The sequence below is a fragment of the Sturnira hondurensis genome, unplaced genomic scaffold (genome assembly GCF_014824575.4).
Source record: "Sturnira hondurensis isolate 20B ecotype Veracruz unplaced genomic scaffold, ASM1482457v3 Scaffold0003801, whole genome shotgun sequence".
NCBI classification, from domain to species: Eukaryota; Metazoa; Chordata; class Mammalia; order Chiroptera; family Phyllostomidae; genus Sturnira; species Sturnira hondurensis.
Genome location: NW_028076432.1, coordinates 8564804 through 8580139, shown reverse-complemented (window position 1 = coordinate 8580139; position 15336 = coordinate 8564804). Strand labels below are relative to the sequence as shown.

The 15336-nt window shown below is 35.2% G+C and overlaps 1 protein-coding gene across 1 annotated transcript in view; it reads left to right on the top strand.

Annotated features, from left to right (window-relative positions):
- GRM5 (glutamate metabotropic receptor 5) overlaps positions 1 to 15336 on the top strand; it is a 463609-nt gene that overhangs the window by 336515 nt on the left and 111758 nt on the right. Inside the window, exon 4 of the mRNA XM_037042924.1 lies at positions 2501 to 2736. Coding sequence (XP_036898819.1) covers positions 2501 to 2736 — 236 coding nt within the window. The remainder of the gene's footprint in view (positions 1 to 2500; positions 2737 to 15336) is intronic.

The window sequence follows — 15336 nt, the reverse complement described above, 5'->3', positions numbered from 1 at the left end:
CTGTAAGTTAAAACTAAAAATTTTCCAATTCTTGAGTTCTACCATCAGAATGAATTTACTTGAGATTTACAGAGCAGATAATCCCTAATAAATTCAAATAGAATAACCCTGTTTTGTCACATAGATATTGGAATTTTCCATTTATGCACAAATCCTCTCTAGTTTTTATTTTGCTGTTGAATAAAAATATATGAACCAAAATTATTTGAAATTCACAACTCTAACTTATGGGCTACTAATAAAATATCATCTCTGCCTAAAGTTTTAAATACAGAAAAGAGATTTATACTTTTTTTAAAAAAAGCTAAAGAACATGATGAAAGATTAGTAAATTAACACAATTTGCCTCTGACACTTTTTAATGGAAATATAACCTCCAAAAAGTTTATGAAGACAGACTTTTACAATCCCCATTAAATTCAATGAATTAATTGTGAAGAGTAAATTGGACCCATTATAATCTTACATTTCTTATGTAATATTCATAATCATAACATTACATGAAAGCAAGCTAGTGATAACAGAAGAAGCAATTTAAATTTTCTCTTCCTCTGACAGTGGGTGCTTGACAAGCAGAGCTTCTTGTCCCATTCAAAGTATGCTATGCTTCTCCTCAAATGCCAATGAGACCCACACTCTCATACCAAGGATATAATAAACCCTCCAAAACAGAGGGAGAAAATGAGGCAAACAAGCCTACTTCATTTCAACTTGTCAGCTTTAAATAATGCTTCTGTAGCTGAAAATAAGAATCTTGAGGGAAGATGTGTGAAGTAACAAAATTCAACACTGGAACAAAACATATTGCATTCTTTTTTTTTCCAGATCTGCCACAAAAGTTTTAAAAATTTCACCATAGATAAATTTTAATAAAATACCTTCTTGTCAAGAAGGACTTAGAGAAAGAAATAGTTTATTTTGTTTTTTTTTTCCTCTCTTCTTCCACCCACTGAGGCCTTAGGAAATATCTCAAGTTGTTTCAAATCCCTATAATATCTTTGGAACAACTCTCACTATCAATTTTTAAGTCAGAGTTGATATGGAAAGTTGATGCCGAAAAACAGGAAATCCTTGCAATTATGTTAATTACTTATATAATACGTCTGCTGACATGGATTTTATATGCAAAATATAGGAGCATGCTCTCTGCCTACAGAAATAAAATATAAAGACAAAATGCATTTGAACAATGGTAAAAAGAAATTAACATTCCAATAAACACAAATATCTGAGTGTCAATAAACAATGATTGTTAATATAAATCTTTTCCTTCACCCTTTCCCCAGTGCCCACTCCCCTTAACCGGACTCCAAACACTCCAACAAAGCATTCTGGAGGCTCCATTCTGTTCTTCCACTCAACTCGCTCCATACTCCTTCTCTTCCCTCTTTGGGGTTATTTTTTCATTGCTAAATTTTCCCTTGACTCTATCTTTCCTGAAAGAGCCATCACTTCTCTTCAAAGGAAAGACAGCAGCACTGGGTCACAGCAGGTACAGAGCACAAGTTGTGTGAGTTCCAGTGGGAGAGAGAGGATGGGAAGAGTCAGTGTCTTTTCCTTGAATGTCCCAAGGCATGAACAAATTTGATACAAACATCATTTCATGTCTTTTATTTACAATGTTACGTCTCATGTATTTTTCTAATAAGCTTAGTATACTTTTCCTTATTCTGTTATACTCAAACCATTATAACATGAACTCTCTGATTTCAACTCTTTTATTGTGCACTTCCTAGATTACTTTGAGTGATCAGTGTACAAAATGATAGTGATGTTGAGGAGTATGCACCCTGACACCATGTCTGATGGCACATTGTTAGGATGATCTTTCAACAACTCTGCTGTAAAACATAATTTCATATGTGTACTTTAAGTGCATTAGAGAAGCAGCATGAAGTAAGAGCAAATATATGGGCTATAAACTACAAGGACTTCTGTTCAAGGCTCTGATGAATGTTCATAATAGCAAGTTTTTTAAACCTCTCTATAACTCACTTGTGAAGTAGAAGGAAGGGAGGGAGAAAGAAAGAGAGGGAGGGAAGGTAATGTGTCATGGGACAGTTAAATTAATAATAAGAATGTTTTAAAATATGTTTTATTATTTTATGATCATTATAGTAATTACTATATAGGAAAAAATGTATTCAAAGTTAAATTGACCTAGCTATAAAATGTTCAATAAATGGTGATATTATGCAGCTTCCAAGCATACACTGTATTTTGCAACCAGTAAAATTCTGCCAAAACATTACATTATTTCCTGCAATTCAAGGTAAGTGGGCTTGATGCCTTCTAGTATTCTTAGACCCAAAGTTTACACTGTGTTTTGCATTTTTTTATTCTAACAAGCTGCTATTTCAGGAATTATGTAGTTGTCATGCAGGACCACGGTGTGGCCCGAAGTGGCTATTTAATGACATCTTTTCAAAAGGAAAGCCAATGGAATCATTTTCTTAGGAGATATCTCTTCTAAACTGGAGGGTTTTCTGTTTCCCCACAGTGACGGATGGGCTGACAGGTATGACGTAACAGATGGATATCAGCGAGAAGCTGTTGGTGGAATCACAATCAAACTCCAGTCTCCTGATGTCAAGTGGTTTGATGATTATTATCTGAAGCTCCGGCCAGAAACAAACCTCCGAAACCCTTGGTTTCAAGAATTTTGGCAGCACCGTTTTCAGTGCCGCCTGGAAGGGTTTGCACAGGAGAACAGCAAATACAACAAGACCTGCAACAGTAAGCATATTTCTTGTTTCCTTTAAAGTGAGTAAGTCTGAGACTTCGATTTGAGTAAACAGTGTCATGGGGATAGCGGCTGTACTGTGTTAGAGAGGAGGGCTTTTATATAAACTGAGTATTGCTACATATAGTGATAAACAAGTTTTATTCTCATATTAGAGCAGTGTCTACTCTCCTGAGATTTAAAATGATTAGATTATTTATATCATATCATTCAAGAAATTGGCACTCTGCTAAAAGGGTGATGTAAGCTTCATAGTAGGATGTTCTTGGCATCCTCAGAGGCAACTACATACTGTTCTTTGATTATCTTTACTAGTTAGTGCATTGTGAGGCACACAGTAAGGTTCTTATACATATCTGAAGAATGAGTAAGTGAAGGCTGAAGGAAAGAGCCAATTTCTACTTGCACCAATACACCATAAAATAGTCGCAGGGAAGTGCTATCCATGATTACGATGTTTCAAGACAGAACATGAACAGAGCCATTCATTCAGTCACTCAACTAGTGTTTATAAAGTGCCAAATATTGCTGTAGTTGTAAGGGCACCAAGATAAGGAAAACGAATTCCTGTCTTCAAGGGCTTTAGTGTATTTTAAGGGAGATAGTTATGCCAACAAAAATTGCAGTTCAACATTGTCATTGCTATAGGGTTAAACAAAACATTTGGTTATTATTATTTGTAGCACATCCAAAAGGAATCTTGACTCTAATAACTAGGTAGGACCAATATTGTCAATGCCTGAAGGGGTTACTGTTTGTTAAAATTGGTAAGGGACTTGTTGGTACTGACTTATCCCACATTGAGTAACAGGAACCCCATATGTATTTGCAGAGGAGTAAAATGTTTTAGGTGGTGATGTAGGTGCCTTCATCCATGATGCTGGAACACCTGAGTGTACTAGGGTAGTAGGTTTGAAATCTTGGCCCATGAACTAATGCCACTCCCCAAGAAAATTGCCACATGCCAGCACCAAAATGAGGAAAATAGGAATAATGTAGTAAGTTTTCTTATAATGCATTTTCCTCTGAGTTTATGTCAATCCTATGTTTTTTGTATCAGTTCATTTTTTGTGAAATGGTGGAGATAGTAAATGGTGATTTGTGCTTGTTTTTAAATGTCAGTGCTTAGTAAAATAAAAATTTAGCCTTATGTCGGTTCCTGTTTGGGTGGAGGAGAGGAGACAGATGATGGAGGGTGGATAGCGTACTGGTCAGTGAAACCTGAAACAGTAGAAGCACAGTGTGAGACTAGGTTTGCTTCTCTCCCACTTCCATATCCTGCTACCTGTGGTCCAAAATCTTCAAGGCTTGTTGATTTACTGTGTTTGTATCCTTTACTTTCATTAAAAATGTATATGAATAAATGGTGTTGTGATTTATTTTCACAATTTCAATTTCTTAACTGTCACCATATCTTTCACAGTTCAATTTTTGAAGGGCCCAGACTTTTCTCCTCTCTTGAGATTTGGGCACTTATGCCTCTCTGTGTTCCCATTCCATGATTATGTAAAAATTCCTATCTGTAGCTACATTGTAGGAGTTATAAAGGGCAAGCTGTATATCTGATCTCATCTCTAGTTCCTCTTTACTGAGGAGTTACTGACAATCCCTAACCACTGTGATTAAGATAATTTTTCCAGTTGGTCTTTCCCTTCTTCTGTACAAATGTTCTTCTTGTCCCACTCCTTTTTGTTAGAAGTGTCTTCCACTTGAAATAGTCCTTTGTTTTGTTTACTCTTTTTTCTTGTCCTACTGGAGGTCATATTTAGATATAGTCTTGAAAAACTCATTTATTGACTTCCATGGAAACATTTTTTCTATGGAAATGTTTTATGAAATCCTCCCTTTGAACCAGTTGCTGTAGCTCTCTGTCCCTCCCAGGAGCACCCTGACCTGGCCTCTCTGCTCTGAATGTGCCCCCTACTCCAGCACTGGAAAGCACTCAGTAGCCCCACTCCTTTGAAGTCTTACCTGACACCAGATGTCATTTCTATATGAACATGGACACATGTGTCGTATCTCTATTATTCTTCTCCATGAGGGGAGTGCTATTATCCTTATTTTAAAGCTACTAAAACCAAGATTTACAGGGACAAAATAACTTGTTCAAGGTCATATAACCATTAAATACTGAGACTGAGAATTAAATGCAGATTTGTCTACAATTCAAGCAATATACTCCACTAAAAAGGTAGAGTATTATAATTTTTAAAATATCCCCATCAAATTTGCAGTATGTAATCGTTAACATACAGGTCAAAGATACCAAAAAGTAAAAATAAATTTTAAAGTTATTTGTGTATGACTATGGACTTTAATAATTGATACTCAAATATTCATTAGTCTCTACTTTTGACCTTATTTCCTAATTTACTCAAATGTCCTTTTAGCATCTCGAGCCCCATCTTCAAAAAGACCCCAGGTAGTTTATCAATATTTGTAACACTACTGCATACGTATAGCATTTCCCTAAATACTGATGTCCTTAAGCCCGCTCATCAGGCAGTGTGCGTAAAACAATTTTTGAGTTGGAATGATAAGAAATATTAGGAGTTTATAATTCATTTCAGACAAGAAAGCTTCACCTATTCACTGTTCATAGTAACTGAAACCTAATAGATAGTTCAAAAAGCAAAATGTCTTCACCCAAAGAGTAGAAATACCCATAGATTTTTAGGAGCTTCATGGAAGGCAAAGTATAATAGCTAAGAGAGGCATCTAAATCTAATAGTTGAGACCTATCAGTAGCTCTATAAAGAATAAAGTACTTAAAAGCTCAGTAACCAGAAAGCTTATGGAAAACTCCTAATCTTGAGTAACTAACAAAGCTATGCTGGGAATAGATCAACTCCTAGAAATTAATTCTGGACTAATTAAAAGGAAGTAAGTGATTTTTTAATCTAGATGGAAAGAAAACCAATGTGACAAATAACCACAAAATGTTAATGGAAAAACCACTAATACTACCTTAGTACAATTTTCGAAGTATAATTTATTTTTCTTTAGAATGATTTATTTAAGAGTTATAATAACACTTAGCTAACAGTCTTTTATATAGTCTCTTGCAATTTCTCACTAAAGTATCAATGAATACATCAGTAACAAAAACAGAGAAAAAAACAAACAAAAACTCATATGACAATAATCTTGCTAAAAATGACAGCCATTAAAACATCAATGCCAAAAGGACTTCCAGTAAATAGCCTTAACACCTATGAAGTCAGGAGAAAATGTTGATAGTCTTATTTCACAACACATGTGCATGTGACCCTCCCCAGCTCATGCCCCAATGAGTAAAAAAGTTAAGTGAGAAAAAAGAAAACTGAAGAGATGAAAGAAACTATTGCATGGGGGTAAGTTTTTTCTTAGGAAAGAAAATGATAGAGTATATGACAATGGGACTGTGGGGTGGTTTTTCTTGAATAGAAATTGTCTTTGTGTTAAAAATCATAAACAAAGTTAAAAGCACAAAAGATGGCATAAAAAGCAATCTGAATATTGACTTTCTTACGATAATATCTTTTGCAACATTGCACTATAAATATTTAAAAAGAAATAAATGTATCATGGATTTAAGTGGCAGATGCTCCATAGAAAATTAGAAATTAGTAATAAACAAGAAAAATTTCACTCTCCTTGTTAATTATAAAACTGAAACTATCTCTTTTTATATTTCTATACATTCTAAAATGAAGATAAGTTACTTTTTATTCAAAGAAAAAGCATTTCACATAATTATTTTAGGACCCCCCCACACACACAAACACATTTTTAAGGGAGACACTTTCACTTATGTGTGGTATATATGTGTGTGTTGTCATGGAAATATATATATATATATATTTCAGATGTATGTGTATATGTGTACATATATATATATAAACAAATTATATATATATATAATATACACATACATCTGAAATATATATATATTATATATATATTATATATATATATAACAAATTATATATATNATGGAAATATATATATATATATATATATATTTCAGATGTATGTGTATATGTGTACATATATATATAAACAAATTATATATATATATAACAAATCTTAAATGTACAGCTTGATAAGATTTACATTTATGCATCTCTGTAACTGTCACCCAAAGCAACAATATCAGCAAGTTGCTTCATGCCCAGTCTTAATCGATAACATGCCTCATTAATATGAATTGTTTTCAGTGTCCATCAGTACTCCCTCTCCTGGTCATTATAAAAATGGAATCTTATGCTATTTACTTTTTTGTGTCTAGCCTACTCCCCTCAACAGGACGCTGTGGGGCTCATCCCTGTCCTTTCATGTAGCAGTTTACTTTTTAATTGCTGTGTAGTGTTCCTTTGTATGCATGTCAGAATTTCTCAATTCTCCTATAGATAGACACTGAATTATTTATAGTTTTAAGTATTATACATGAAGCTTTTGTGAACTTTATTGTACGTATACCCTGGCAGACCTATATCCTAATTCCTGTTAGATGTATACCTAGTAGTGGGGTTGCTAGTTCATAGGCTAAGCATATGTCTAGATTTAGTAGTTTATGTCAACCAATGTTCCAAAGTGGTTGTACTAATTTACATACTTTACTGAAATGTATGACAGTTTAAGCTGCTCTGCACCCTTATCAGTATTTGTGTGTGGGGGGATATTTTAAACATTCTATGAGTGTGGTAATATATTATGATTTTCATTGGCATTTCCATTGCATATTATAAAGTTAAGCTTCTTTTCATATGTTTATTGGAAATTTGGGCATATTCTTTTGTAAAGTGTTCAAGTCTTTTCCACATTTCTTTGAATCGATTACCTTTAGAATATCTATTTTAAGAGTTCCTCATGTACCAAGGATATGAGTCGTTTGTTAGATCTATGTATCATGAAAATTGCCCAATTGGAACACAGCTTATTACTATTTCCTATTTCTCTCATTTACTATTTGTTTTATGTTATCCAATTTGTTCTTTAATTTTTTATTCCTCCTTCTTTACTGCCTTCTTTTGGATTAATTCAAAATTTGTATTATTCTATTTTACCACCTGTCTCAACATTTTTGTTTCATCTCATACAATAATTAGTTCATTTAGAGTTTGCAGTAGAAATTGCTAAACAAATTCTTAATTTAATACAGACTATTCTAAGTTGATTTCTTGCTTACATTCAAGAATCCTGCACATAATTAAGTTAATTTACCCCATCATACCTCTTTTGTTAGTGCCATATAATTTACTCTTACGCATCTATGTGTTATATATAATACTACAGAGCTTCGTCAGGGTATTTGCTAAAAATGGTCACCAGTGTCCAGGACTGTTCATTACTTTCACCTGTGAGTCTTCCAGCCTGGAGAATTTCCTTGAGCATTTCTGATAATATAGGTTTACTGCCAACAAACTACATCAGCCTTTTCCCCCTGGGAGTATTTCACATTATTACACTTTTAGTTTTGAAGGACCTTCTCATGGAGTATAGCATTCTATATTGGTAGGTTTTCTTTTGCTTAGTTTTATTTTATTTTTTCAGTTTCTTTCTTTAAAAACAGCACTCCATATTTGTTTTCTGAGATTCCATGATTTCACTGAGAAGTTAGTCGTAATTCTTAACATTGTTTTGTGATGGTAATATGTCTTTTTACTTAGCTTTTAAATTATATATATGGATTTAGTTTTTAGCTGACTATGATGATAGGAATGCATTCCCTTGCATATGTCTTTCTCAGGGTTACCAGGGCTTTCCAAATCCATGCACTACAGCTTCACATCAGTTTTGGAAAAAATCCCCAGAAATTATTTCCTAACTCGTTCCTTCTGCCCTATTTCTGTTTGCTCCTTCTTGGACCCATTCACACCAATGCGAGATTGTTTTATTGAGTCCTGGATGTGACTTTTTCTCTGGGCTCTTCACATCTTTTTTCTCTGTGTGCTCAGTTGCACTCTTTTCCATTACTCTGTTTTCAGTATTACTAATCATGTCTTCTCCTATGTCCAATTTTCTGTTAACCAGAATAAGTGGTACTTAATTCCTGATACGGTGCTTTACACTCCCAGAATGCCAATGTAATTCTTGTTGCAGATTTCAATTTTATGTTAAAGTTCTCCTTCTCATGCATTTTTTCAATCCCATACTCTGTTTCCTTGAACAAATTGATTATAGTTATTTTATGTCCTTTTTTCTAATTTTAATATCCAGATCTTTGATCATTCTACTTCTATTGACTGATTTTCTTAGCTATTGATCACATTTTATACTTTCTTACACATGTGCAATATATTTTCTTTTATGCCAACGAGTTGAAAATCACCATAAGGACTGAATCTTACTTTATATTCTCCTGAGTGATAGTTTGCCTTTTCCAGGTTCAAACATATTAAGATTAGGTAGTTTGTAGCATAAGATAGCAGCAGTCAACCTCTGGTTAAATATCTTTAATGGATAATTAGCATGGGATTTTAATTGAGAATCTAGTTATTGTATTCCCTGCCCTGAATGACTAACTCAAGCAGATTTTTACTATTTCTCAGCTTTGCTCTCCAGCCTCCTACACCATAACGTTTCTAAGTTCAGCATGCATCTTGAGAAAAAAGCTCATTGAAGTTTGAACCATTGCCATTCTTCAAATGGAGCTTTTCTTCCAAATGATAAAAAACAATGGGAGCCTTCAGTCTTTCCCTTCCAAATCTTGAGCCTCTCATGAAGCCTCCAGAATCAGCAACTGAATCAAGAGGGGAAATGGTTATCATGCATTTACGGCTCCTGGAATGTATAAATAGACATACCAGATCATTTCAATATCCAAAAGTGTTCCTGGTTTTTCTTTTTACCAGCAGTGTTATATACAACACTTCATGTCCTTTCCCAGAGCCTTGTAATGTGACCACTAGAAATAGCATCATTGAGGATGTAATTAGGTGAGAATAGGGTATACTGAAGTAGGATGAAGTCAATCCAGTATGACTGACATCTTTGTGTAAAGAGAAATGACACAGAAACAGAGAGACACACAGGGAAACTGCCATGGGAAGACACAAGGCAGACACTGGAACGACTCAGCAGAAAGACAAGGACTGCCAAAGATTAACAGGGGTACCACCAGGAGCTAGAAAGAGGCATGGAAGGATTCAGCCCAGAGTCCCTGGGGAAGCGTGGCCCTGCTGCCCCCTGATTTTGGACCTCTAGCATCCAGGAGTGGGAGAGAATAAACTGGTTGTTTTAAGCCACCTTGTCAGTGAGAATTTCTTATGGCTGCCCTAGGAAACCTCTGTCTCTCCCTTTAGGCCAAGCTAGGCCATTACCTGGGTCCATAACCTGCAGATACCCTCAGATAATAAAACAGCTGGTAACACCTGCCTACTTTTGCAAGTTTCCCTCCTGTTAGTTCATTTTCCTTGTTGTTTCCATACAGCTACACTGCTTTAAAATATTTTTAACTTTTGCATTTCTTTGGTCTTCTGAAGTTATACAGCAAAATAATTTTCATTTGCTTTCTTTTTCGTCCTGCCTGACACTTTGAAGTCCCCTCTGTCACTCTTCAGTCTCATCACCCCTTGCAATCTCCGGTTTGATGTATAAATAAAGCCTGTCATTTCTTGTTAATTCTGGGTTTGTTTTTAAGCACTTAAAACCTTAAATCAAAATACTCCTATAGCCCTCATGTGTTTTACTATGCTGAAGTGTTAAAATACAGGTTGATATACTATTAACAGCGAGCCTGATTTTGGTTAAGTTTTCCTTAAATTGCACAATCATTTTAGACTTAAATTATAAGTTAAATTAATAATAATAAATTAAAAATATTAAGAATGTAATTTAATTTTTCCAATATTGCATTTAAATTGCATAGTAATGAAAGATACAAGGACTTTAATTAATACTGTTTTCTAATAACTGTATGATGGTCTATTTTCTAACCCATTTAAGGACCCATTTCCTTTATAGTTGTACCCAGTCACCCACTGATGTTCAGTTACTTTCTCCTTTCTATGAATTTTCCTTGTCACACATATTAACTTCCAGAGGTTTCTTTTATGACATAACACACAAGCATCCTCACCTGTATGTCCTAAAGGCGCCTGAAATTTTGTATCTAAAACTAACCTTGTTGTAACTTCTATTACCACAGCCTCCAACTTCGAGTTCCTCCTTTTAGAATCTCCAGTTTAAGTAAATGACTCACTTATCTACCCTGTCTCCTAAGGTGTAGGAGTAACTGAACCGCATATAGTGCTCGTTAAAAGGCTGTGAATTCTACTGTCTGAACAACTTCACATCTGTTCCCTCCTTTGCTTACTGCCTAAGTTCAAATATTTATACTGCTGCTGAGGTGTAGCTCTTCACTATTTCTCACTTCAAGTATCAGACTAATTTTCCTGTTTAATCATCCTTTTGAGACCAGCTTCTTTCTTCTCCATTTATGCTGGAAATTGTCCCAAAGGTATACATCTAGAGTATGAATCTCATCATGTTACCCCCATTCTTAAAAGTCTTCCTCAGTTCTCCGATGTCTACAAAAATGAATACCAACTGTTTCACTCCAACTAAAACTCTTTAAATTCAGCCTTTGAAGTTACACCTTCTGTTCCTTAACCCCATGAAATCTGTGCTCCAGCCACTTCACAGACTGTGTTCCTTTACGGTGACATGTCGTTTAACCCCCTGTGCTTTTGCACATGCTGACTCTTATTCAGTGAAAGGCCTGCCTCAAGATATTTGTCAGTTCCCCTGAGCTTACATTCTCATGCTTTCTCATACCTCATTTACCAATCTCAAAGAAACTCTAGTTCCCTGACGTTTCACTTCCTGTGCCTTTTGTCTTCTTTTTTTTTCTATTTTTTAAAGATTTTATTTATTTATTTATTGATCTTTAGAGGGGAAGGAGAGAGGGAGAGAAACATCAACGTATGGTTGCCTTTCATGTGTCCCCTGCTGGGAACTGACCTGCAGGGAACTGGCCTGCAACCCAGGCATGTGCCCTCACTGGGAATCGAACCATGATCCTCTGGTTCGCAGGCCTGTACTCAATCCACTGAGCCACACCAGCCAGGGCCCTTTTGTCTTCTTTTTGTCACGTACCAATCCAGACACTGAATGCAGATCCTATTCTTCCTTTATTTTGATGCCAACGTGTAACCACTCACAGATGCTTCTCTTGCCTTTCTGTGGCAACAAGGTGCCAGCTAGCGGTGTCCACGGGGGACCTGAGGTGGGTTAGTTAGAGGACACTTCCTTATGCAGCACATCACAATTTTTTCTATCGTCTTGTTTGCGTTTAAAATGCACATTGGTGATTCAGCTGTTATTCAAAAACACTTCACCATTTCTGAAAACATGACTAAAAAAGCCAAGAACAGTGCATTGAGAGGAAATAATTGTCTGGGTAAGAGTAGCTGGACCCTAAGAGAAGTATCACAAATTAAAATAAAGGAAGTACCACAGCAAACCCCTAGATTACAGACTCTTCGTCCTCATACAATATTAACATTTCTGGGACTGCATTTGGAAAGAGAATTAATCCAGATTCCATGAGTACATATATCATGACTATCACATTCTGTATCCATTTTTGAGAGTCATAAGGTACATTAATATGTTATAAAAAGACAAATCCTGTTGTAAAAATGTTTTAATACCCTTCTTTTATCCAGCATCTTTTTGTTTCTGTTTTACTATGAACTCCATCTATGTTAACACTGATTATCACCATACTTTAGGGAAGACTATACTAGAACAATATAAATAACTATACCTTAAAGAAAAAAAATGATCACATTATCCTAGTGTATGTGGTGAAATCTACTGAACAAAAGCCCATTTCTACATTTTTATATCAGCCAAAGAATTAAGTTAATTAGAATTTGATGTGACAGTTTGACTTAATACGATTCTTGGATTTTCTTACATTTTGATACTTTTCATTGCCAGGAGGAAATTTTTTCTGCATCTTAAAATCTGCTTTAAGAAAATGAAACATAAAGGCAGATCAAGCCCCCAGACACTAACATATCAAAGTTTTAAAAAATGTAATCTGTCACATTTTTCTTTTAATTCCAGAGTTTAAGAAATGGGAATGATTAGCCATACAAGTAAGCGGGGGTGTATGTAATTTCCTCTGATGAATATCCACCCACAGAAAGTACTCCGTGAGATCCCCAAGAGAAAGCCCTTGCATGAGAATCTGCAAAGTTTCCAAAATTCTTAAGACACTAGATTGGAACTCAAGATACATGAAAGATATTTTAAATAAACTAAAGGGACACCAGACAAGCTTGTTGAAGCAATCACGGGAGGCAAACAGGTGCAATGTGAAAGGCACTGGGTTTACCCTGGCCTGTGTGGCTCAGCTGGTTGCAGCATCATCCTGTAAACTGACTACAGTCTCAGGGCACATGCCTAGGTTGTGGATCAGTGTTTCTCACTTTCTCATTGATGTTTCTCTCCCTCTCCTTCTCCCTCCCTTCCCCTCTCTCTAAAATCAACAAGTGTTTTCTCAGGCAAGGATTTTTTAAAAAAAACATTGGATTTAGACCCAGAAAAATCTGTATTAAAAACTCAACCTGTAACAAGCACTAGGTCTCTCTGAGTCTCAGTTTTCTTGTGTGTGAGATGGGGATAATAATTAAAAATAATACCTAGCTCTCAAGAGTCTAGTAAGGCTTCAGTATGCTGTTGAATGGGAAGACAAAGATCAGATGGGAAAATGCCTACCTTCAACAAATAGAAACTAATAGAAGCTGAATTTACTCTCCTGCTTGAACTGACAAGAAGAAAACAGGACAAAATGTATAAAACACCGATTCAAGGCATTGAACATCAAGCAATGAATGACAGTTGTTCTCAAGATACAAGAAATCAATGAAGTGAGCCCTCCAAGTTAAGGAGATGGCATTACGAGTTCAGAGAAACCAAGAAGTTTTCAGAGCCCAGGAACAAAGGAGAGAGCTGTGTGAAAAGAGGACTCTGGAGATCTGCAGAGGTTCCTTCTAGAGCAGCATTTGCAACCTGTTGCCGTAAGAATTTTAAAAGCATGCAATACCTTACTATTTCTCAGGAGTGCTGACCTCTTTTCCCTTAGATTGTCAAATATATGAATGACAACAGGCAACCCAACAATTGCCATCCAGTGTGAATGACCTGTCTTGAATCATAAATATATAGGTCATATATAATAGTGTTCCATCTNTCAGAGAAACCAAGAAGTTTTCAGAGCCCAGGAACAAAAGAGAGAGCTGTGTGAAAAGAGGACTCTGGAGATCTGCAGAGGTTCCCTCTAGAGCAGCATTTGCAACCTGTTGCCGTAAGAATTTTAAAAGCATGCAATACCTTACTATTTCTCAGGAGTGCTGACCTCTTTTCCCTTAGATTGTCAAATATATGAATGACAACAGGCAACCCAACAATTGCCATCCAGTGTGAATGACCTGTCTTGAATCATAAATATATAGGTCATATATAATAGTGTTCCATCTTATTGGTTACGGGGCATAATAATGTTACATCTGATTGGTTAATTCTTGGTACCAAAAATCCTTATATATTGTATAAGTATAGGCACCTGATTTTTTTAAAAAGCCATTTGGGAGCAAAAAGAATAGGTAATTACCATGATCATTTTCTTGTGTGTAAAGCAATCAAAACTATATCTAAGTTTTTGTCAGATCAGCAAAGAATGCATGTTTTGATGTCCTGTAGAATTTTTGTAATTAGCTTACGTGTGCCATGAGATGAAAAAGATTTAAAATTACTGCACTAGAGTAGTCAGCTGGGTACATGCATTTGAAGCCTGGAACTGCACCACCCTGAAGGATGAGAGTGAACAATACTCTTGGCACCAATATGGGACAAGGAACAGTGTCTATCCCCAGCAGCGAGACTGGAAAAACTCATAATTCAGAGGATTAAAACACTTAAGGAAAATTTTAAAGCATTAACTGGCTATATTAGAAAAGGAAAAAAAATCAAATCAATGTCTAAAGACGTACCTTAAGAAATTTGGAAAATAAGAGAAAATTAAACCTGAAGTAAGTAGAAGAAACAAAATAATAGATCAAAATGAAAATCAATGAAATATAAAACAGGAACATAATAGAGAACAACGATGAAAGTAAAGTCTGGTTATTTTTAAAAATCAATAAAGTTGGAAAAAACATATTCATCAGGAAAAGGAAGAAAACAGAAATTACTAATATCAAGAATGAGAGATGTAACATCAGCACAGAGTCAACAGATAGGAAAAAAAATAAATATTTTTAAAACAACTTTATACAATAAATTTATCAATTTAAACGAAATGGAGAAATTTCTTGAAATGTGTAAATTACCAAAGTTCACTGACACACAGACAACCTGAACAGTCCAATATCTATTAAAGAAGTTAAATTTGTACTTAAACACTTTCCCACAAAGAAAACTCCAGAGCAGATGGTTTCATGGGTGAATTGTTACCAAATAATTAAGGAAGAACTGATGAACATTTTACATAAAATCTACCAGAAAACTAAAGAGGCAGGACTACTTCCCAATTCAATCAATGATGTTAACATTACCCTGATACTAAAACCAAACCAAGACATCACAAGTAAAGAAAA